The sequence below is a fragment of the Cydia amplana genome, chromosome 19, assembly GCF_948474715.1.
Source record: "Cydia amplana chromosome 19, ilCydAmpl1.1, whole genome shotgun sequence".
In the NCBI taxonomy this organism is placed as follows: Eukaryota; Metazoa; Arthropoda; class Insecta; order Lepidoptera; family Tortricidae; genus Cydia; species Cydia amplana.
In genome coordinates, this window is record NC_086087.1 from 2698078 (window position 1) to 2719813 (window position 21736).

The 21736-nt window shown below is 36.9% G+C and overlaps 1 protein-coding gene across 3 annotated transcripts in view; it reads right to left on the reverse strand.

The window, feature by feature from the left end:
• The window catches only part of LOC134657212 (uncharacterized), a 49153-nt gene that overhangs the window by 15075 nt on the left and 12342 nt on the right, over window positions 1-21736 (reverse strand). For all 3 annotated transcript variants that reach the window (XM_063512775.1, XM_063512776.1, XM_063512774.1), the window contains exon 2: window positions 8216-8338. In XM_063512775.1, the coding sequence (XP_063368845.1) occupies window positions 8216-8338 (123 nt within the window). The remainder of the gene's footprint in view (window positions 1-8215; window positions 8339-21736) is intronic.

Genomic DNA, 21736 nt, shown 5'->3' on the forward strand with positions numbered 1-21736 from the left:
TAGTCTTCATCGCCATCGCGTGATTTATACAGTAAGTAGCAAGTGTACATTATTATAATTATACGTAATGAAGTGTTTTAGTGTCGCCTTTCAGATGGTTTATTCTGCAAAATTAAGGTCTGATGCCAACTGATGTAGGCGACAAAAACTTCCAAAACTTCATTCATATCGGTTTCATTCACTTCTTTTCCTTCCAATTTTACTGGGGAAGGTAATGAATGACTTAAGAAGGTAATGATAATATATTCGAGGCAGTGCATTTAATGAAAAGAGGCTTAGTAATTATAAATACTACGCTGTTATAAACATTTAAAACTGTATATGATAATAGGGGAGCCTTTGTAGTCTAAGATGGTCGACCTTCACCGATATGTCTGACGGATGAAACTTACATATTATGAAAGAAAATATGTTCCTGAACATAAATAAATAGGGTTGCTTAAAGAAATATGGTCAAGACTATTTTTAATTATTTTTTGAAAAAAAATTTTTTTTTTCAAATTTCACCGATCTGTCTGACAAACAAAATAAGTTCCAATGGAAAGTATACAACTTGTACAATATAAATCAACTATCTTATATCTGCCTATCTTTTCCCGGTCACTATTATGTGGTTATAGGGTTGCTTGCGAAAATCCGATCACAAATAAGGGTTGCCAGGCTTTTAAATAAAATAAGAAGGGAAGACTTTTAGCGATAACTCATAAACGGCTTAACTTATCAAGTTTGCTTTAATTTTGTTTGAATGAGTTTATTAAGCACTATTTTTATGTTTTTTTTTTTCATATTTTTGGATCGATTTTTCAAAAGTTAGAAGGAATAACCGTTTTTTGTTCTTTCTAAATTATTATTTCCGAAATGATTCACTTTATCAAAAAATGTTGTTTGCAAACTCCTATTTATTTTTAAAGACCTATCCAACGACACCCCACACTATAGGGTTAAAACGTTAAAAATAAATTACATAGGTACAAAACGCGAATGATTTAAATATATTTTGTCTATGCTAATTTTTGAAAATTTGAAAACTACGTTTTATGTGATATGGTGCGCAGATGTTCAAACCGACTTAACAAACACTTGGGGTTGACAATCTCGACTTATAATGATGATAAGTAAATGGTAAATGTACCATCTAGCTTGAACATTATAAGTTGAGATTGTCAACCCCAAGTGTATGTTAAGTCGGTTTGATCATCTCCACAGTGCTTAAGACACATGTTTTTAATATTGTCGATTTTAATTGGTGTTAATTTTCTTGAAATACAATTTTTTTATGTTCGATTTCATAAGTTTGTTTCATTACCGTCCACAGATAAAATTACCATCTCGGCCGATTTCATTACCAGCGCGTAGTTCATTACCAGTAGCCTTATTAAATGAAAAGTAATAAGGTTACAAAGGTGCCTTTAGCAGAAAAATGTTAATAAATGAATCCACAAATTGACGAAACCCAAAAGTTTACCATTTAAAAGAAAAATTACAAATCGAGAGAATCTCACCGATTTGCACGAAATGAGAGAATGACCCATTTATAGATGCAATAATAACAGCATTCTAATTCAGGTATTTAAGGAAACTCAAGTTTGTAATTCGACAGCAAAGTGCCTATTTTAATGTCGATTTGATGCTTACATTATGTACCCATTTAAATAACAACGATTAATAAGGAAAAATCAATAGTTGTCAACTGACATCAGACATTAAATTGAAATATGTTTGACTTAACAAATACCATTGATATGATTACATTAATCATTTCCTAATAATGTACATTTGAACATATTCCCTCCAATATTTAAATAAAATTAAATAAGTTAACCAATTGTACAAAACAGTAGGTATGTAGATACCTACGCACATGACACACAACGCACAGCCAAAAGCGTAAAGGTAGATCCTAGGATCTGGGGCCTTACCATGACGCCCTTATTCAGTTTAGGTCCTAAACAGAATCGCAATAAGGACATCATGGTAAGGCCCTGGACTCTACGATTACGACTCTACGATTTGGCTTCAAAAATGCTGTGAATACCTCAACTGACATCTAAATAAAAAAGTTAGAAATTCGACTTTCTTTCAGCCAGATTATATGACATAAAACAGGAAATGATCTAATACAGTCGCCATCAGAAATATCTGAACACGCCTCTATAAATGTTAGAGTGCGTGATCAGATATTTTTGAGCACTTCGGCCGCTCCAATATATCTGATGGAGACTGTACTGGCTGATAAGAATAAAGCCTATACTTAAAAACTAATAATATTGAATTTCATAAATGATTGTCCTGTTAACTGACATACCTACTAAAAATATTGTAAGTAGGTATTATTCTCTCTCAAGCAAGACTTCACTTTTTTTACTTATTGAAACCGCCTTTTTCCATATATTAAGTACAAATTACAATTTAAAAGTTATTTAAAAACATACCCCTCCGTACCACGTCTTCTCTCGTTTAAACCTAAACATTTTCACAACACTTCACGTCAAATCCATGATTACACTATTTAAACACTGCTTTAACAAACTCCAGTAGACAGCTATAAGGTAAAATAAAGAGGAAATCGAACCAATGTATCACAGAGTGACGAACGATTCAAGCTACGGCGGCACAATATTGGTTACAACAACATAACTACAGTGAAGTAAAACTATCGATAAACTAGCGGGGAAACGTCGATGGAAACTGAGGCGTTGACAGAGAGCGTGAGCTGTCTGCCGACTGTGTGCAATTGACATTAATATGCGTAGCGCTTATGGGTGACGTGGCGTGGTGACCGTGAACTATGCTTACAATTGACAATTAGTGTGAGATGCGCCTTGTTAAAGCTTGAACCCACCACAAAGAGCTCTTATAGCTTATAGCAGAGCTATTAACCCTTTAACCGCCAGAGTCTGATATATAAGACATTACATATCCAGCTCATTTCGCCACAGTCTGATAAATAAGACAAAGATCTGATTTGGTTTTTACAGCACATTTATAACTCCCGTAACTATGCCAACCTTACTCTGCGTGGAACAATTACTGTTGGTGGCGACACGAGCACGCTCGATCAACAAAAATTGCTGGCGGTTAAAAGGTTAATAATCAGCAGAAAAACCTAAGCGGTGCAGGTGGTCACATAATCTGCATTAACTTTTTCGCCCTCTTAAATAAACCTCGGTCGCCAAGCAACGTCTGCTGCTAATTTTACAAAAATATCTATGAATCTTTCACTGACTTTTGGAATATCATCACAAACAAAATGGGATTGAAAAGGAGTAAGCATAATGCCGACAGCATTTCAAGGATTCTTTTGTGTTTGGACATGACGTGGAAAAATCAAAAAGGGTCGTTACCTTTATGTCCTTTATTGAAATTTGCCACCATTATGTATCCTACCTTATGACGTGTTTATCGATAAAATTCATCGACAAGCATCGACATTTATGCAGCCCTAACCCTTATCAGAGCCGACAGAACGCGACTGTTATCTCGCTTGTAATAAGTATGCATGTTACATTAAACTATATATTTCCCCCCAGTCTTCCAACATCAACAAAAAGCGGCCAAGTGCGAGTCGGACTCGCCCATGAAGGGTTCCGTATTTAGGCGATTTATGACGTATAAAAAAAAACTACTTACTAGATCTCGTTCAAACCAATTTTCGGTGGAACTTTACATGGTAATGTACATCATATATTTTTTTTAGTTTTATCATTCTCTTATTTTAGAAGTTACAGGGGGGGGGGGGGGACACACATTTTACCACTTTGGAAGTGTCTCTCGCGCAAACTATTCAGTTTAGAAAAAAAATGATATTAGAAACCTCAATATCATTTTTGAAGACCTATCCATAGATACCCCACACGTATGGGTTTGATAAAAAAAAAATTTTTGAGTTTCAGTTCGAAGTATGGGGAACCCCAAAAATTTATTGTTTTTTTTTTCTATTTTTGTGTGAAAATCTTAATGCGGTTCACAGAATACATCTACTTACCAAGTTTCAACAGTATAGTTCTTATAGTTTCGGAGAAAAGTGGCTGTGACATACGGACGGACAGACAGACGGACAGACAGACAGACATGAGGAATCTATAAGGGTTCCGTTTTTTGCCATTTGGCTACGGAACCCTAAAAAGGCACATTTCACAAAAAGTTCAATAAACCATCACTTTATAGTCTTCACCAGCAGTTCCACTTCACCAAATTATATTTTAAAATTAAAAGTAAATATTATTATGAGACAATTCGCGTTAGTATGCGCATGTAATGAGGAGGGATGAATGCCATATAGACAAAAGAATGTTAGGGATGAATGTTAATGGACGGTGAGTGGATGGTAGACCCAGAAAACGATGGATGGATTGCGTGAAAGAGGATATGAGAAAGAAAGCAGTGAGTGCTGAGGTGACGCAATATAGAGGAGAATGGAAGAGAAAAACATGTTGTGCCATGGGATAAGGGCAGGAAAAAGAAGAAGAAGGGACAATCTTGCAGAAACCGACCTAGTCCAACGATAAGCTCAATAAGGCTTGTGTTGTGGTTAGGAGGATTCGAACCCGGAACCTTCGGCCTCGTAGGCAGAGTCACTACCGATGAGGCTAGGAGACCGGTATTCGAAAGCAAATGGACGAGTTATTGTAAAAAATACCGAAATCATTATAAGTAAATATGCCTTATATTATAAGAGATCTCTTGATTTCTTCAGAATCCCATCGTAAGATCTCTTACATTATAATGGAACAATAACCCTGATAAATTGAGTTTATTTCGAAATTTTGAAGTCGGTTCAAAAGGATACAGAGTTACATTATATTTATTCTCATTTTTAATTATATTTTGCAGCGGAAGTTTTATAATTCTTGGAATAAAATTCTGCGGTTTGGCGCTTTTATGGAATAGTCGGTAGGTACAGTTGCAAAATATTAATTAAAATTGTACGATTAATGTAATAAAAGTATGAAATAAGGGGACTCGGCCATGTTGACAATCGTATATCGACAAACGCCAATCGATGAAAATTAAAAATGCATGGCAAAATTACGTAATCACTTGCATACGTTATTTAAGTCTCACGAACCCTCCGCCAAAAAGCCGCTCCCACATGTCTATGTAGAAGTTTTGTCTGTAAAAAGTTTAACTCTATTTTTATTGTATTGAACATTCTAGCAACGAAAATCAGTACCAGACATAGACAGATATGTATTGTGTTATTTGAATGACCATGCCAAGTTTCAGCAAATGAGAACGCCATCTATACGTGACACCAAGTTACCAATTCGATGTATATATTTGTATTAGTTCAATAAAGTACCTATCGGCTATTGACACATTGATCATTATTAATTAATCATTATTATTAGACAGACAGACATTTTTCCTACAAAAAGTATTGGAATAAGAGGAAATAGCACCGTCCGCTAGATGGCATAGAAATACAAAAGTAAACTAGGTGTAGCCAATATGTGCTTTATTTACATTTTCAAATAACCTCGCATTACAATGTTCAGCTTTTTCGGTTTCAGCGTGTAATTTAAAACTTCATGTTGCTAAAATTTTGTCAATGTTATCAACTTTAGTAAATGTTGAGTAGGTACCTAATAACACCGAAAAAAGCGATAAAGTTAAGATAAAACCCAAAATATTTATATAATCTCAGAATGAAGAATTGTTATTTTATTTAATACTTAATACAAATAATGAAATAATGTGTTAGAAAAACAGAAGCCTAAAATACAAATTAAAAAATATATGATGTCTAACTATAAAGTGTAATTATGTAATACCTACCAATTGTCTCTGAATTACCCATGTAAGTGACAAATATAAAATAAAACCGTTTAGAAACAGTATACCTAAATAAAATAAAAATAACAACTAAACCAACTATGTGACATTAAGTAGTTAAGTACCACTCAATGAATTAGACACAACCAATCACGCGTTAAACAATGCGATTTCACTCCCATAACGACTGTTTCACAAATTCGCGAGTCAAATCGCTGATTTACCTCATTCAATCATTGTACGGATGAGTGCCGCCGGATGTATTGGCCGCCATTTTGTTTTTAGGGTTGCCAGCGGGAAATAAAATATTTTCCTTAAAGTTAACCGCAAAAATCCAGTATATTTAGACTGTTGTTCTAACCAGGGGCCTATTGCATAACATTTTACAACTCATAATACAAGCGGACGCCTCTTTTCATTCCCTTTTATTAGAAAGAGACTTCCGCTTGTATTATGAGTTGTAAAATGTTATGCAATAGGCCCCAGACTGTACTTAATATGCAATTGCAATGGATAGATGATTTGTGACAAAAGCAAAGAATTTCCAAAAAAGACTTAAGTAGTGGATCCTGTATGTATAACTTGGGCGCTATACGTACTATCACTTTTACACATACAACAGCGCCAGCTAGCGGACGCCCTTACGGTTTCTCATCAACTCCTTCATCAACTACTTCCAGATATAAATAAATAAACAATTAAGTTGACAACCCTAATTAAACAGCGCATACTATGTGCGCAGCGCTTGCGCATAATTTAATGGCTCCTCTACACGATGGGCCAACGCCGGCCACTCCAAGGGACGCATTTATGCGTCAGAGGGAGCAAGTGATATTGCTATCTCATTCTGCCGCATGGCTGCGTCCCTTGGAGTGGCCGGCGTTGGCCCATCATGTAGAGGAGCCTTAAGACAACGTTCGATGCAAATTCACCGTTGACTGGTTGACTCACGCCCATAGCCTGGACAAATTTGGTGCTAAACACAAGTAACCATATAACAATTGAAATATCCGAGGGGAAAACGATGACAGTATATTTATAAACCACTTCAATTTCAAGAAGGAGGTGTGTGTTAATTTTTATCATGTTTAAACATACATACATTACTTTGAAATAATAAAGAAATGGAAAGAAAAGAAAAACCAAAGGAACAATACTTAATTTTTATCATGTTTAAACCTGACGCAAAAAATGATGTTATAATTTATAACATTGATATTATGCCTATCTGGGTAAAAAAACTAGATGTAGAATAAAAATGACAAAAAACAACTATTTACCATTAATATTCTTAATTTACCTTTGTTATAATAAAACAATCCCTTTGCTAGTAATTGGCCGTTTTATGTCTGTTGTAAACGCAATCGTACTAACTAAATACCAAGAATTTATCACCGTTGAACATGTAATTCAATAGGTACCTACTACGTTATTTCCTAGTTTATTTTGCGAAACATAAAGGGGTTATTACATCTACGTTTTCATCGGACACTGTCTGTTATCTTGTTGCAAAGAGGGACACTAAAAACTATATACCTTTCTCTGTTTCAGCCACAGATCTACAATGAACAAGATTGCCTGTCAAAAATCTAAAGTGCAACCAAAATCGGTATGCTGTCAAATATCATTTGAAGTAGCTAGCGCTAGCGGCCGCTATCAAGCACAAAAAAGGTCACGTTTTTTCTTTTGTAGTCTGCCTGAAATGTTCCTATCCGTCATGATCTGACGATCGTAATGGCTTAGGTAACTTTTACACACTGAAATTATCTTTCAGCGTAAGCGTTATTGTAGATTTGTGATCTGTAGCAAAAAGTGTCCGACGAGAAGGAAGTGTAATAACCCCTTTAGCGAAACTATATGTAGGGTGTGGCTACAAGACGCCAATTAGACATAGTAATTGATTCGTTTGATTTACGCGCCTGCCACGATTGTCGTGACTGCTGGATTAGGTACCTTGAGGACAAATATTTGTATAACATATCCAAAAGATACCTACTAGCTACTAGTACGTTTTTTTCACACAACAACTTTTCGTAGCTTAAATTTTAAGAAGCTGTGACTATGTGAAATTTGACACTAAGATGCTTAACAGAGATATGCATCGCGTATCCAGCTTTATATTGAGGGGGGTCACATTATTTTTGGCCCAGCCAGGGTAATATGTATGGTGCGAGTATTTCTCCTCGGCGCCCTGTATTGTGTATTGCGAGGGATGACCAATGGCGATGGCGGTCAAATCTCTTCACTAGTCATGCTTCACAGATTTCTCTCAACTTATCTACTTACTTAGTATAGTGACAAACCTCCTAGTTAGAGGCGACGGTGCGAGCACCTCTCCTCGGCGCACGGTACTGCGTGATGCGAGGGATGGCCAATGGTGGTCGAATCTCTCGGAAATACTCTGTAAATTCCTCCTAACTTATCTAGTAAGATGATTTACCTCATAGTTAGAGGCAACGGTGCGAGTGTCTCTCCTCGGGGCACGGTACTGCGTGATGCGAGGGATGACCAATGGTGGTCGAATCTCTCGGGAATACTCCACGGATTTCTCTGGGCTGATCCACTGTAACAAAAGAAAAGACAATAAGAATTACCATATTGTTTCTGTTCCTTCCATTACTGTACTGTTTTTGAGTTCTGGTAATAAACGTACTTTTTTTTTTCTAAGAAACTGAGTACCTATGGAGTCTTCAGCAATGTACATTTGGATAATGAACATTTATGGACATATTACATAGTTTACTATCTATCCAATAGTGCTTAAAATACAGTTGTTTTAAGGGGCTTTTTATAAGTATTACAGACAATTCTATCATAGACCATTCATAGACTTTGTATGACAGAATTTAGATTACAAACGATTACAAAAACTACGACTTACATTGCTGGAATAACATAATTAAGCTTGGCGAATAGAGGCCCTCTAATTGAGATGCATATTAGTCTATTTTTGGAGCTATTTAAAAATACACATTTAAAATTATTCCGCTTAGCCAACGAAGTAAGTTTAGGCATACCAGATACATATACATATATCATATTGCTTTGGAGATACAGTCACCATCAGATATATCGGAGCGATCAAGGCGCTCACAAATATCTGAACACGCCTTTATTGTCAAGGCGTTAGAGTGCGTGCTCAGATTATTGTGAACACCTTGACCGCTCCAATATATCTGATGGCGACTGTACATTAATAAACTACGGTTGAGCGCATGCCCGGCGGCGCCATGTTTCAGGATGCGCGCGCATAATGCGCACTGTGCGCTGAAACCTGAGCAGAGGAAGTCGATTCGCAATCCGCGCAAATGTCTGTTGGGTTGATATACGCAGGAATATGATTTCAAGATAGCTACTGATTTTGTACAGGCGGCATATATTAGAGCTGCCAAAGTGCTAACAAATGTAATGAGTACTTATTAAGTTATTACTTATTCTGCAACCTTAGACACCTAGATACTAAAATATTGTCGCAAACTTTGTGTTACTGTTATTAGTTATTACCATTAATTTCATAAGAACATTTTGTACGCACAATTATTGCGTAATAATAATTAAATATCTGGGAGACCGAGCTTTGCTCGGTAAACATATAAAAACACGAAAATGCGCGTTATCCCAGAGATAAAACCTAGCTAGATCGATTTTTCGCCCCCAAAAACCCCCATATAGCAAATTTCATCGAAATCGTTAGAGCCGTTCCCGAGATCCCCGAAATATATATACATATAAATAAATATATATATATATATATATATATATATATATATATATATAAATAAATATGCAAGAATTGCTTGTTTAAAGGTATTAGATTAGATAGATAGATAACAGCAATTGACATTTAAATTTTAAATCTGCATACCACTACAAACAAATTTAACTTTTCACATCACTTAGGCGCTACTATTGAAGCAAAATTTCAACATTTATATGAAACTATTTTAGTTCCGTAGTTATCCGACCGCAATATATAAGTTTGTGAACAGTAATGTTACGATCATAGTAAGTGAAAACATGCGATTACTTGCAAAAAGAATACAAAGTGTAAAGGTTTATATAATAGTATTTTAACGAGTTGTTTTGTATGGATTACAAACTTTCGTAAATGTTACCACCATATAAACCACCAGCATAACGTAGATTAGGTACGTGTAATCTGATCTGAGTAGCTTAATTGTCTATGGCATTTTCTTCAAAATAAGTAACTGGACATAATATCATTTTGACATAAGATTAATGCAAGTAAGTATATTAATCTTATGTCAAATGCTCTTTATTAGAACTTGCTACGAGCCTCGTGCTGGCTTAATCCGGATTTGTCAAAGAAATTGGCCTGGATTTTTCCCATCGGGCCCAACCTTTCTGGTTTTGTACTAAAAGGACAGGTCCATTGAGCAGATTGAGCAGAACCTGACTAACAATTATATATGTATCTGTGATGTAAAATTAGGTAGAGTTTTGTGCATTTGAATTAAAATAAATCTATACCGACCTTTGGAGATGTAAACTGTCAGCCAATTGCTCTAATCAGATACAGATTGATTTAATAATAAAATATGTACGTAATAATAACGGTAAATATTGTTGAAGTGAAAACTTCTTTAGCGGCGCTGTGCACTTTCGGAGGTGGGGAAAAAATAACATGTCACCTGATCGAAAAACTGTTACAATGTCATTGAGTTTTCACTTCTGCCGGCACTCCCTGAGTGCAACCCGTTGTTTTTTTTTAAAGCAAGAGCTAAGCATCCCCCTTTTGTGAAAACCGGTTTATGACAAGAATTTTTAGAGGAAAGACTACGGACAGAGATGAGAAAGACTATAACGGATCCTCACAAAAAGCGAACGTGATTCACTCATTCATTCACTGAATGATTGAACTGTTTCGCAACCTGTTCACCTTGCGCGGGCGTTGACGTTACTTGACCACACCATTCACTCACATTCTTAACATACTAACAACCGAAATACTACATTCGATTATCAACTCTACGCATCTTCTAATAAGATTCTTATTTCGTAAAATTTGCAACGTTTTTAGGACAATTCATGCAGAGTTATTGGATTTTTTGTTTTTGCATATTGGTTTTTCAAAAATAGCTTTTATTGTTGATTAAATCCTTATTTAAGGAAAAGGACCTTTCCTTTTATTGTTTTTTAGTTGAGGATGAATGGGGATTTTCACTCAATGGGTATTTCCGTTCGTTCCGTTTTACGATGACACGTTTTTTACGATCGTTAAGGTGTTGCCTACGATGTGACGTCACTCATTGTTTCTTTATGTTTACATCATAGAAAACGCCCACTGAAATTGTAAGGTTGTTGAAGGCTAGCCGAGTAGCCCCTAGAGACTATAAAAAGACAAATTGTGTTTTGAATCTTTAAGTAGAGTCCAGACGAGCTGGGCAAATCGACCGATTTGATCCGGAAAATTGGTGCCAATCTCATCTAGCGTCCACACGTACACAAATTTAATCACGGATTTGCATTCCATAGATACTAACTTCGAAAATTGGCATTTTTGTGTCCGCACCTGCTGATTTGATCGGGGAATCAAATTGGCGTTTGCGCCCGCACGGCCTGATTCGATCGGACAATTTCATCAGATTGGCGAAAAATTCTCGTCTGGACTCCACTTTATTTTAACAAATCAATATTGAATTTTCTTTCCAGAAACTGTGGCGGGTGCATGCCATTCTTGGGTTTGATAGATGGCGTTCAAAACATAATATTTCCCTAAACACTAACAAATTTATATTTCCCTTAAACACTAAGAATAAGACAGAAACCTTCAATTACCCTTCACCTAGCTAAAGTATCTATTACAAGGGAAAGCTATTGTCTGTGCGTCTGTCAGACAGTGCGTCGACCTAGGGCATTGTTCAACGATGAATGCTGGCATTAGCATTATATCGGTTTCACTTTAGCCGGACGGAGATATTTGTTAATTGTTTTAATTAAAAGGGGTTTTATAGGTAGAACACAAAGACTGAAGATCAAAAAATAATGTTCATTTTATTGTAGAGTCATATGCAGAGTCTGTGCGGAAAGAGACGAGTCGTGTAATGTGAGAGAATCAACAGATTCTATGACTCTTCTCTTTCCACAGCACGGACTCTATTTAATAAAATTAGCCTTTCGTATATCATCCGGATTACACTGTTGCAGTAGAGCCTCGAATCTCGATTGTTTGGACCCTTGATAATCCGGTAGGGTCTAAATAATCGAGGCTCTGTAGTACCTAGACTAGGTACTTACAGATGCTTACACTTTCCAGTAGTTCGGTCAAATATGTCACTTGGTTACCTACTGGAAAGTGTAACCAAGTGACATATTTGACGACCGGTCTGGCCTAGTGGGTAGTGAAGTGACCCTGCCTATGAATCCGATGGTTCCGGGTTCGAATCCCGGTAAGCGCATTTATTTGTTTTATTTCGGGGCTAGGTCGATCTTTGTAAGATGATCCTCCAAATATTTATTATTTGTTTTATTTAAAATTAATAGCAAACCTACACATTCCCCGTTTTCGGAACTCCCATTAGCACAGGAAGGTCAGTTTCGTTTGCGTATGTGGGTCGACGCCCTGAGCACCGTTGACTGGCTGACTCATAGATTAGATAACCAAGTGTTTTACAATGCCGTAGGTAAACGTGAGGGCCAGTAATCGTTAACTACCGTTTAAGAATGAGGAGATTTGAGAGATGTTAGGATTGACTTGATATGCTTGAAACGCGCGATCGCGATCGATACTTAATAAACACTGAATTGAAAGAAATTACTGTTTCATAATAAGCTGGCAATAGTAACAATTTATCAAATCCTCGCAAATTTAGCAAATAAAACCTCGTAAGTGTTTTAATTTTATAAAGACCAACGAATCAAAACTATTTTTTTTGTTACAATTTTACTTCGTCGATAAGGTTTATAAAAGTTTGTTTCCTTTCAATGAATTGTACGATCCCCAATAATATTAGGTGCCTGTGTTAGATTGATTTATATTTACTGGCAAGGCAATACGTTAAATATGTATGCTACCTACTACTCTGGCAAATCCACTTTGTGAGTAGAAGAAAGCGCGGTATTCAAATTTTGTATGGAAAACTGATCCTTCGCGCCTATATTTTTCAAAGCCGCATTTTTCTACTGGCGGAAATGGCTTGCCAAACTATATCATGGTATAATAAAAACCGGACAAGTGCGAGTCACACTCGCCCACCGAGGGTTCCGTACTTTTTAGTAAGTATTTGTTGTTATAGCGGCATCATCTGTGAAAATTTCAACTGTCTAGCTATCACGGTTCATGAGATACACCCTGGTGACAGACAGACGGACTGACAGAAAGACAGACGGACAGCGTAGTCTTAGTAATATGGTCCCGTTTTTACCCTTTGGGTACGGAACCCTAAAGAACCCTACGGAACGAAGTAGTTATCCGCAAAGATACACAAACGATTGCACATTGCGTTTAGTTAGCAGCTCGCTAAACACCGCTACCGTTACTGCAGCGAACCGAACAACACTGTGTTCTAGTAGTGTTAGCGTTTTGTTACTAATCACCGTTTTCAGGGTTCCGTACCCAAAGGGTAAAAAACGGGACCCTATTACTAAGACTTCGCTGTCCGTCCGTCCGTCCAGCCGTCTGTCACCAGGCTGTATCTCATGAACCGCGATAGCTAGACAGTTGAAATTTTCACAAATGATGTATCTCTGTTGCCGCTATAACAACAAATACTAAAAATAAAATAAATATTTAAGGGGGGCTCCCATACAACAGACACGATTTTTTTGCTCTATTTCTTGTTGATGGTGCGGAACCACTGACAATCCAACCTCTAGACTGACCTTAGGCCAATTCTTTCATGAAACCGATGCTGCCAAAAATATCGGGGTGCGGGGGGACGAGGTGAGCGAATCCCGTGCCGTGATTGGTCCGTTCAAAGACACGGATCAATCACGGCACGGGATTGACTCGAAGATGGAGTAACGCTACCGTATGTGTGGCAGAGGGGGTAGCGCGACTATGCTATGTCTAGAGGTTGGATTTTCTGTATGCGGAACCCTCCGTGCGCGAGTCCGACTCGCACTTCGCCGGGTTTATTTACGCGTTTCTACTGCCCAAGCACGCATAACAGCCGTAACAATCATTGGCAGAAACTGTATCACTGAAAAAAAAATTTGCCGAACTGATTGAGTAATTAAGAGGAAAGGGGATGGCAGCTTCTTCATACAAACGTAGTTCCCATTTTCCCCTCTGGATATTGACATTATAGAACATATTTTTCACATAATTTGATGCATATTAACCATAGTTAATCAATTGTTGCTGTTGTTGTTTGTGTTAGTCAATGGAGTTGGCAACTGTCAAAGGTTTGCATAGATGGTGCCATCATAGCTTGTCCTTTTTCTATGAGATTTGGCTTAAAAGGCTCGCATCCAAGGCATTAAAAAAAACAAAAAATTGACATAATTCTAGGGATTGAGAGGGCAAGATATGATGGCGCCATCCGCTAAACCGGCCAACCCCATTGGCGAGTCACACAGGACCGAGAAAAGCGGCGCTGTCTTGTGTCGGAGGTCAAGTTCTCCTCTTGCTGTTGTTGTCTGTACATGTCCGTACATGTTTTGTGATCGTCACGAATAAAAATCTTTTATCTTATCTTTTATCTTAAGTGTCATTTTGGGTCGATGAGCCAATGTAGTAAGAGAGTAAGTAAGTAACCATAGTTATCCCTTCGTTTTACTTTTTTCAGTTTTATTTCGATCGAAATGACTCAAGTATTTACCTTTTGATTGCCAATGACGTCAACTGACGTGCGCGGCTACAACCCAATATCAAACCTTCGTGCATTCCGACAAGGTTCACGATGATACATCGCGTAGGATAGGCGTGACGTTCAAAGAGCTAAATAAAATAGGCCCTATTGTATTGGTCAAACTTCAATGTAGCGACATAGTCAAGTACGTCACCAGTTACGCAATACGGCGTCACGTACGTCATATTCAAATTATACCGACAAGTCCAGACAGATAACGCTGTGATTCAATAATTGTAGGAAGCCGGAACTATCTGATCGAAGTCAAACACTGATTCACTGTGGAATGTGATGATGATGACGTTGCAGTCATAGGTAGGTATTTTGTTACTTGTCATCATAAGTGCTCCATGCTTTAGTGCCCGGAAGTTTAGGTAAGGTCAATGTGGGGCTAATTCCGTCTTAGGGCGTTTTTCTAGAAGAAAGAACAAAATAGATAATAATTTCATCGACCAAGCAGCGATTGCTTTTAGTTTCAGCAATCAAAACCAACATTTTAGGGTTCCGTACCTCAAAAGGAAAAAATAGAACCCTTATCACTCGTGCGTCTGCATGTCTGTCTATCCGACCATCCCCCCCCCCTTCCCCCCTTTCCAACAACTACTGGGTCAACATTTTTTAAATATACACAAAATAGTTCTTCACCTAGATGACAGGAAAACCTATTAGAAATGTACAGTCAAGCGTGAATCGGACTTCATGTACGGAACCCCTGGAACGCGAGCCCGGCTCGCATTTGGCCGGTTTTTTTCCTGGGGTGAAATAAATGTCATATACTGAGAAAAAGTGATATGACATTTATTTCAGTTTACTTATATAATTTATATACCTACTTAGCAGTGTTTCTACTTGACATACAAACAAATTAAGATATTTTCTGGAAATATTATATGATATAAGATGTTGTGTATTATTAAAACAGGAGCATTACTAACATTGTCACCATCTTGCCATTCAGACATTATCACGAGTTGATTCACCTTATTAACCTCTGACTCAATGAATGAGCTCCATTCATCATCCGTACCGCTCTAGCATCTAATATATATTATAGTAGAGTGAGAGAGACGGCTGATTTGAGTAAATAAAGCAATTATGATTTAGGTTGGATGTAGCTGTATTAAGAATCTCGCCATGTTAGAGCTTGCTTGGCTGTATTCAAAAGCGTAGGCACTAGTTTTTACGAAACCATAATACCTAATCAGTGGCGTTGCGTCAACCGTGCTACTTTACCGCCCTAGTGCGGTCATTACCACAATACGTGCCAATGTCGAAAATTTAAAGGGCCATGTACTGTAAAATGTTGTACAATACACGTGCGAAAAAGGACCTAATTCGCAATTGATTTAAAACAATCCCTTCGGTCGTGTTTCAATTTATCGCCACTCGCTGTAAATTTCCTACTTTTCGCACTTGTGTCGTAATATATTATTATGGGTTTCGGTGCTAAAAATGATAAAAAAAGAAAATAGAGCGTTCTAATTTATATGTAGTACAATGTTCTAACAACGAAAACCAGACATAAATATATATATATGTTAAATACTTGAATGTTCAATGTCGAATTTCATGTTATTTTAGAATGTCGTTTTATAATGAGAGCTATTTCGCGTGACTTAACATTAGTACTTCAGCTACTAAACACCTACTTACTTACAGTCATAGACTAGGAATCCTCTAGACTGAGTTTAGAGCAATTATTTCATGAAACCGATGCTGCCAAAAATACGGGGATGCGGGGGGACGAGGTGAGCGAATCCCGTGCCGTGATTGGACCGTTCAAAGACACGGACCAATCACGGCACGGGATTGACTCGAAGATGGAGTAAAACTACCGTATAAGTGGCAGAGGGGGTAGCGTTACTATGCTCAGTCTAGAGGATTCCTAGTCTATGCTTACAGTATTTTCTAGCTACCAATATCACGCAAAAACTGTTAACACGACAAATTATGACATCGTTACACTCTACCGCAAGCCAACATATATTACATTCGGTAAAAAAAAAGCAAAAACGCGATATTCATGTTCTTGTAAAAAACTGGCCAAGTGCGAGTCGGACTCGCGCACGAAGGGTTCGGTACCATTACGCAAACAACGGCGAAAAATCACGTTTGTTGTATGGGAGCCCCACTTGAATATTTATTTTATTCTGTTTTTAGTATTTGTTGTTATAGCGGCAACATCAGAAATATATCATCTGTGGAAATTTTTAACTGTCTAGCTATCACGGTTCGTGAGATACAGCCTGGTGACAGTTCATGGTTCATGAGTTACAGTCTGGTGATAGACAGACGGACAGAGGAGTCTTAGTATCAGGGTCCCGTTTTTACCCTTTGGGTACGGAACCCTAAGAACGCGATATTCATGTTCTTGTAAAAAACTATTGTTAACCGCACGTCAGTAAACAATTCCAATATACATTCCTCGGTTAAACAAAAGATTGTTTAAGCTGCGATTTAACTGGAATCTGCTGGAAATAATAGCTCACTTCGTAAACAAGATTATTTCCATTCAAGCGATAATTGGTAGTTAAATCTTTGTGAGCTGTGTTATTTAGTGACGACCATGAATATTCTTAGGTAGCTAATAGTCTAGCAAACAATTTCGTCAGTAACAGTAGAACAAATAAGTTTTTGCAAAAATTTCGTTTTTGGTACAAGCTTTAATCGCTGACTGTACTTTTCTTTCCAAACTTTCCAGTTTCTTTCAAACTTCTAAGAAAAAAGCGTATTCCCATCTTAAAGGCAACGCACTTGCAACCTATCTGGTGTTGCAGGCGTCCATGAGCGACGGTTATTGTTTACCATAAGACGTATCGTCTGCTTGTTTACCACAAAAAAATATGAAATCTAAGGATAAAAATGGATTGATTGATGTTGAAATCTGTTATTTCAACCTGTCAGTTATGAAGAGCATTGTCCTAACATTGGGAGCAGCGGACAATAACACAAACATACATACACCGTGTCATAAACACTGGACGGAAGCGGGCTTGTGGTTAAAATTAAAGTATGTACGTGTTACTCTGTTGTAGCTCGTAAACTTAAGGGTCACGTAACTACCTAGTGGAAAACATTAAGAGGCCCATACTGATCAACAGACCGCCTGACGGTATCGGCCTGTCAGTTAGAACAAAAAGTTGACAGTTCCGAACAACTGACAGGCCGATACCGTCCGGCGGACTGGTAATCAGTGGGCCCCTTTACACCTGAATGGCCGTTGGTATAGAGCTTATGTCAATTCTTATGGCTTTACAGTAAGTTAACAAATTAAGAGGGGGCTCTCGCAAAATTGTAGTTTTTAGGGTTCCGTACCCAAAGGGTAAAAACGGGACCCTATTACTAAGACTCCGCTGTCCGTCCGTCCGTCCGTCCGTCCGTCTGTCACCAGGCTGTATCTCACGAACCTTGATAGCTAGACAGTTGAAATTTTCACAGATGATGTATTTCTGTTGCCGCTATAACAACAAATACTAAAAAGCGGCCAAGTGCGAGTCGGACTCGCCCATGAAGGGTTCCGTATTTAGGCGATTTATGACGTATAAAAAAAAACTACTTACTAGATCTCGTTCAAACCAATTTTCGGTGGAAGTTTACATGGTAATGTACATCATATATTTTTTTTAGTTTTATCATTCTCTTATTTTAGAAGTTACAGGGGGGGGACACACATTTTACCACTTTGGAAGTGTCTCTCCCGCAAACTATTCAGTTTAGAAAAAAATGATATTAGAAACCTCAATATCATTTTTGAAGACCTATCCATAGCGACCCCACACGTATGGCTTTGATGAAAAAAAATTTTTTGAGTTTCAGTTCGAAGTATGGGGAACCCCAAAAATTTATTGTTTTTTTTTTCTATTTTTGTGTGAAAATCTTAATGCGGTTTACAGAATACATCTACTTACCAAGTTTCAACAGTATAGTTCTTATAGTTTCGGAGAAAAGTGGCTGTGACATACGGACGGACAGACAGACGGACAGACGGACAGACAGACAGACATGACGAATCTATAAGGGTTCCGTTTTTTGCCATTTGGCTACGGAACCCTAAAAACAGAATAAAATAAAGATTTAAGTGGGGCTCCCATACAACAAACGTGATTTTTGACCGAAGTTAAGCAACGTCGGGCGGGGTCTGTACTTGGATGGGTGACCGTTTTTTTGCTAGTTTTGCTCTATTTTTTGTTGATGGTGCGGAACTCTCCGTGCGCGAGTCCGACTCGCACTTGGCCGGTTTTTATTTTAAATTTCTACACGTTTTAATGACGGGCAAATCCTATGAAAATATGAATACGCAAACTAGACTATATTTCCCAGGGCAGACTCCAAGAAAAACCTTAAAAGGCTAAATTGGCTCAATAGAAAACAAAAATACTAAAACCTAATATGATTTTTCTATTTTTCTAAGCGTAAATGAGTTTGGCCATGTTTTGTTAGCGTAAAAAGTACCTCTATTTCTGTAAATAAGTTTATTTTGTCTATATGAATGACATCTGTATTTTGTCTATACATTTGAATTACGACAAAATTTGCGTCAGCAATATGCAATGAATATACCTAGTTGCGTTATTTTGTGGCATGGGATCCGCTTTTAAACGAAAGATATTTAACATCTAAGTAACCTATGAACTTGTTTAATGTTCTTACATTGTTTATAACCTGAATCTTTCGTATGTAGATACCCTACGGTACCTACTTAATACATATCCTATTGCTGCTAACTAAAACTTTTATGGCACTATACGGTTACGGTAGAGCATTTATTAAAACGGTCAGCTTCTAAAAATATCTCCCGATAATCTGACTAAACACGGTACTTTTATTACCCGAATATAGATAGCTGTTTAAGAGATCCTCACTAACTAGTCTTATAGCTGCATTATAAAACCTTTATAGCACAGTAAAGTTGCGTAAGTATTACAAACTATGTTCTATAAGAGTTGATTATCTACTTCAACAGTAACATTGTAACGTAAGTGCCATCATTTTAAAACAAGTTTCTAACAAAATAATCTTATTTAAAATATGTTTTCAAGTATGTATCCATTTTTATCAAGTCTGAGGGACATACAGAAAAGGATTCTAAGATTTCTAAGTTCTATTTGTTTTGTTTTGGTTACCTGAAATACTGACTTATATAACTCACTACCAGCATCGCTTAATTGTGTTTGAACGTATATGTTATTTGTATTCTTATGGTTATTTTTTGTTACTTTTCCTTGATTAAACACAGATATCGGGACATGTGAAACTAAATAATTACGTATGTTATTCTAATGTGATAAGACTTGATAAACTAATAAAGCTGTTTGTGTCATATTATCACACATTTCTTCAATTAGGTACCTACTGCGTATGACACAATTTAGGTAAACACTAACATTGTATCTGTATTTGTATTCGTTGAATGAACAGTTTTCATTCTAAATTTATATACTATTTGGTTCATGTCACTGTTTGTAATATTACTTGTATTTTAACTTGATTTTAACGTAGGTATCTCATATTGAACGGTTTGATAATATTTTTTTATGTATTTATTTAAACTTTACTGCACGATACAAAATTGTATATAGCTATGATGGACTTAATGCTTTCAGACATTCTCTATCAGTCAAGCATTATGCTCGAATTGTTTAATAACTTCTCGTGACATGCAACAATTACACTATGTATGTATGTATTCAGTCAATTGTCAACAATATCATTAATAAAAATAGTAACATTTAAATTTGCATTTAATGATTCATTGTCAACTCAATTAGAAAAAAAACGAGTTTCGTAAAACTGAGTCGAATTATTTGAAACTAAAACCTCTGAACTCGAGTTCTTACTAAAATTATTTTGAATAATAGTCGCATCATCTTATTGATAAACCTACTGGAATTTCCTAGAGTCCTCACGACACAGGCTTGACCTAGTGTGAGGGCTACTGCTAACCAAATTGTAATATTTTAAGTGAAACTGATTTGTTTTATCCTATATGTTTCATATGCCTGGTAACGAAATAAAAATTTTGTATTTTTGTATTTTTTTGCATAGTATAAGTTGGTATCAACAATGAAAACAAGAATTAATGAATATTAATAAACCTTAATCATAATATATTATGTAATAATGCAAGCAAAAAAAAAAACGTACAATTAATACACCATCCTCAACAGCATTACGCACAATGTATCTGCAAACAGTCACGTAGGCTGACAGACAGACAGACGGACGCCCTAACTAGCTGTTAGGCATAAAAAGAAGCCCCTACACCACCTTTATAAGGTCATGCGCGAGCGCAACCTGCTGCGCAACCCAAACAAAGAAATTCAAACACAAACTAGTTTGAACTCTATCCCTTGATAATAAGATTGATTTTGCAATGGCTACTTCATGAGAGTTAAATTCGTTTGGTTGCAAGGGACAAAGATGACAATTAGATTCTCATTTTGAATACTAAGTCGTATAAGTGATATGTAAATTAGTTATTAGCGTTAAGGCTTCCTAAACAGTGGGACCTAAATATTTGAATAAGTTGAATGTCCGAAGTTTTAATACTCGTATTTTGATTATTTGTGTTATTTATCAGTTATTTAGGATCTCACGAACCTAGACCTAACCTAAGAGTCACCTTCAAGGAAATAAGCAAATGGAAGTTATTTATACAAAACTTTTACTCGCTCTATCTTCCTTGTATAACAAAGTTATTAGGAACGAAAATTAGCACCAGAGGACAAAGGACCTACCGTGAACACCGAAGTTCGCAAACTGCCCTTTTACTCTAATTAAGGCGTAATTAGAGTGACAGAGAAAGATGCCACAATTTGCAAACTTCGGTATTCGCGGTAGGCCCCCAGATATCGATTTACATAATATTTAATAATATTTCTGCCTATAGGTAGACGTCCCACTGCTGGGCACAGGCCTCCTCTCATGCGCGAGAGGGTTTGGGCTATAGTCCCCACGCTAGCCCAATGCGGGTTGTGGACTTCCCGTACGCCTTTGAATTTCTTCGCGGATATGCGGTTTTCCTCACGATGTTTGCCTTCACCGAATAGCTACCTATAGTACTGCTAGTAGTAAATATCAAATGATATTCCATACATAGGTTCCGAAAAAGCCAAGGTTTAATCTTTTAACTTTACTTTTTTTATTTT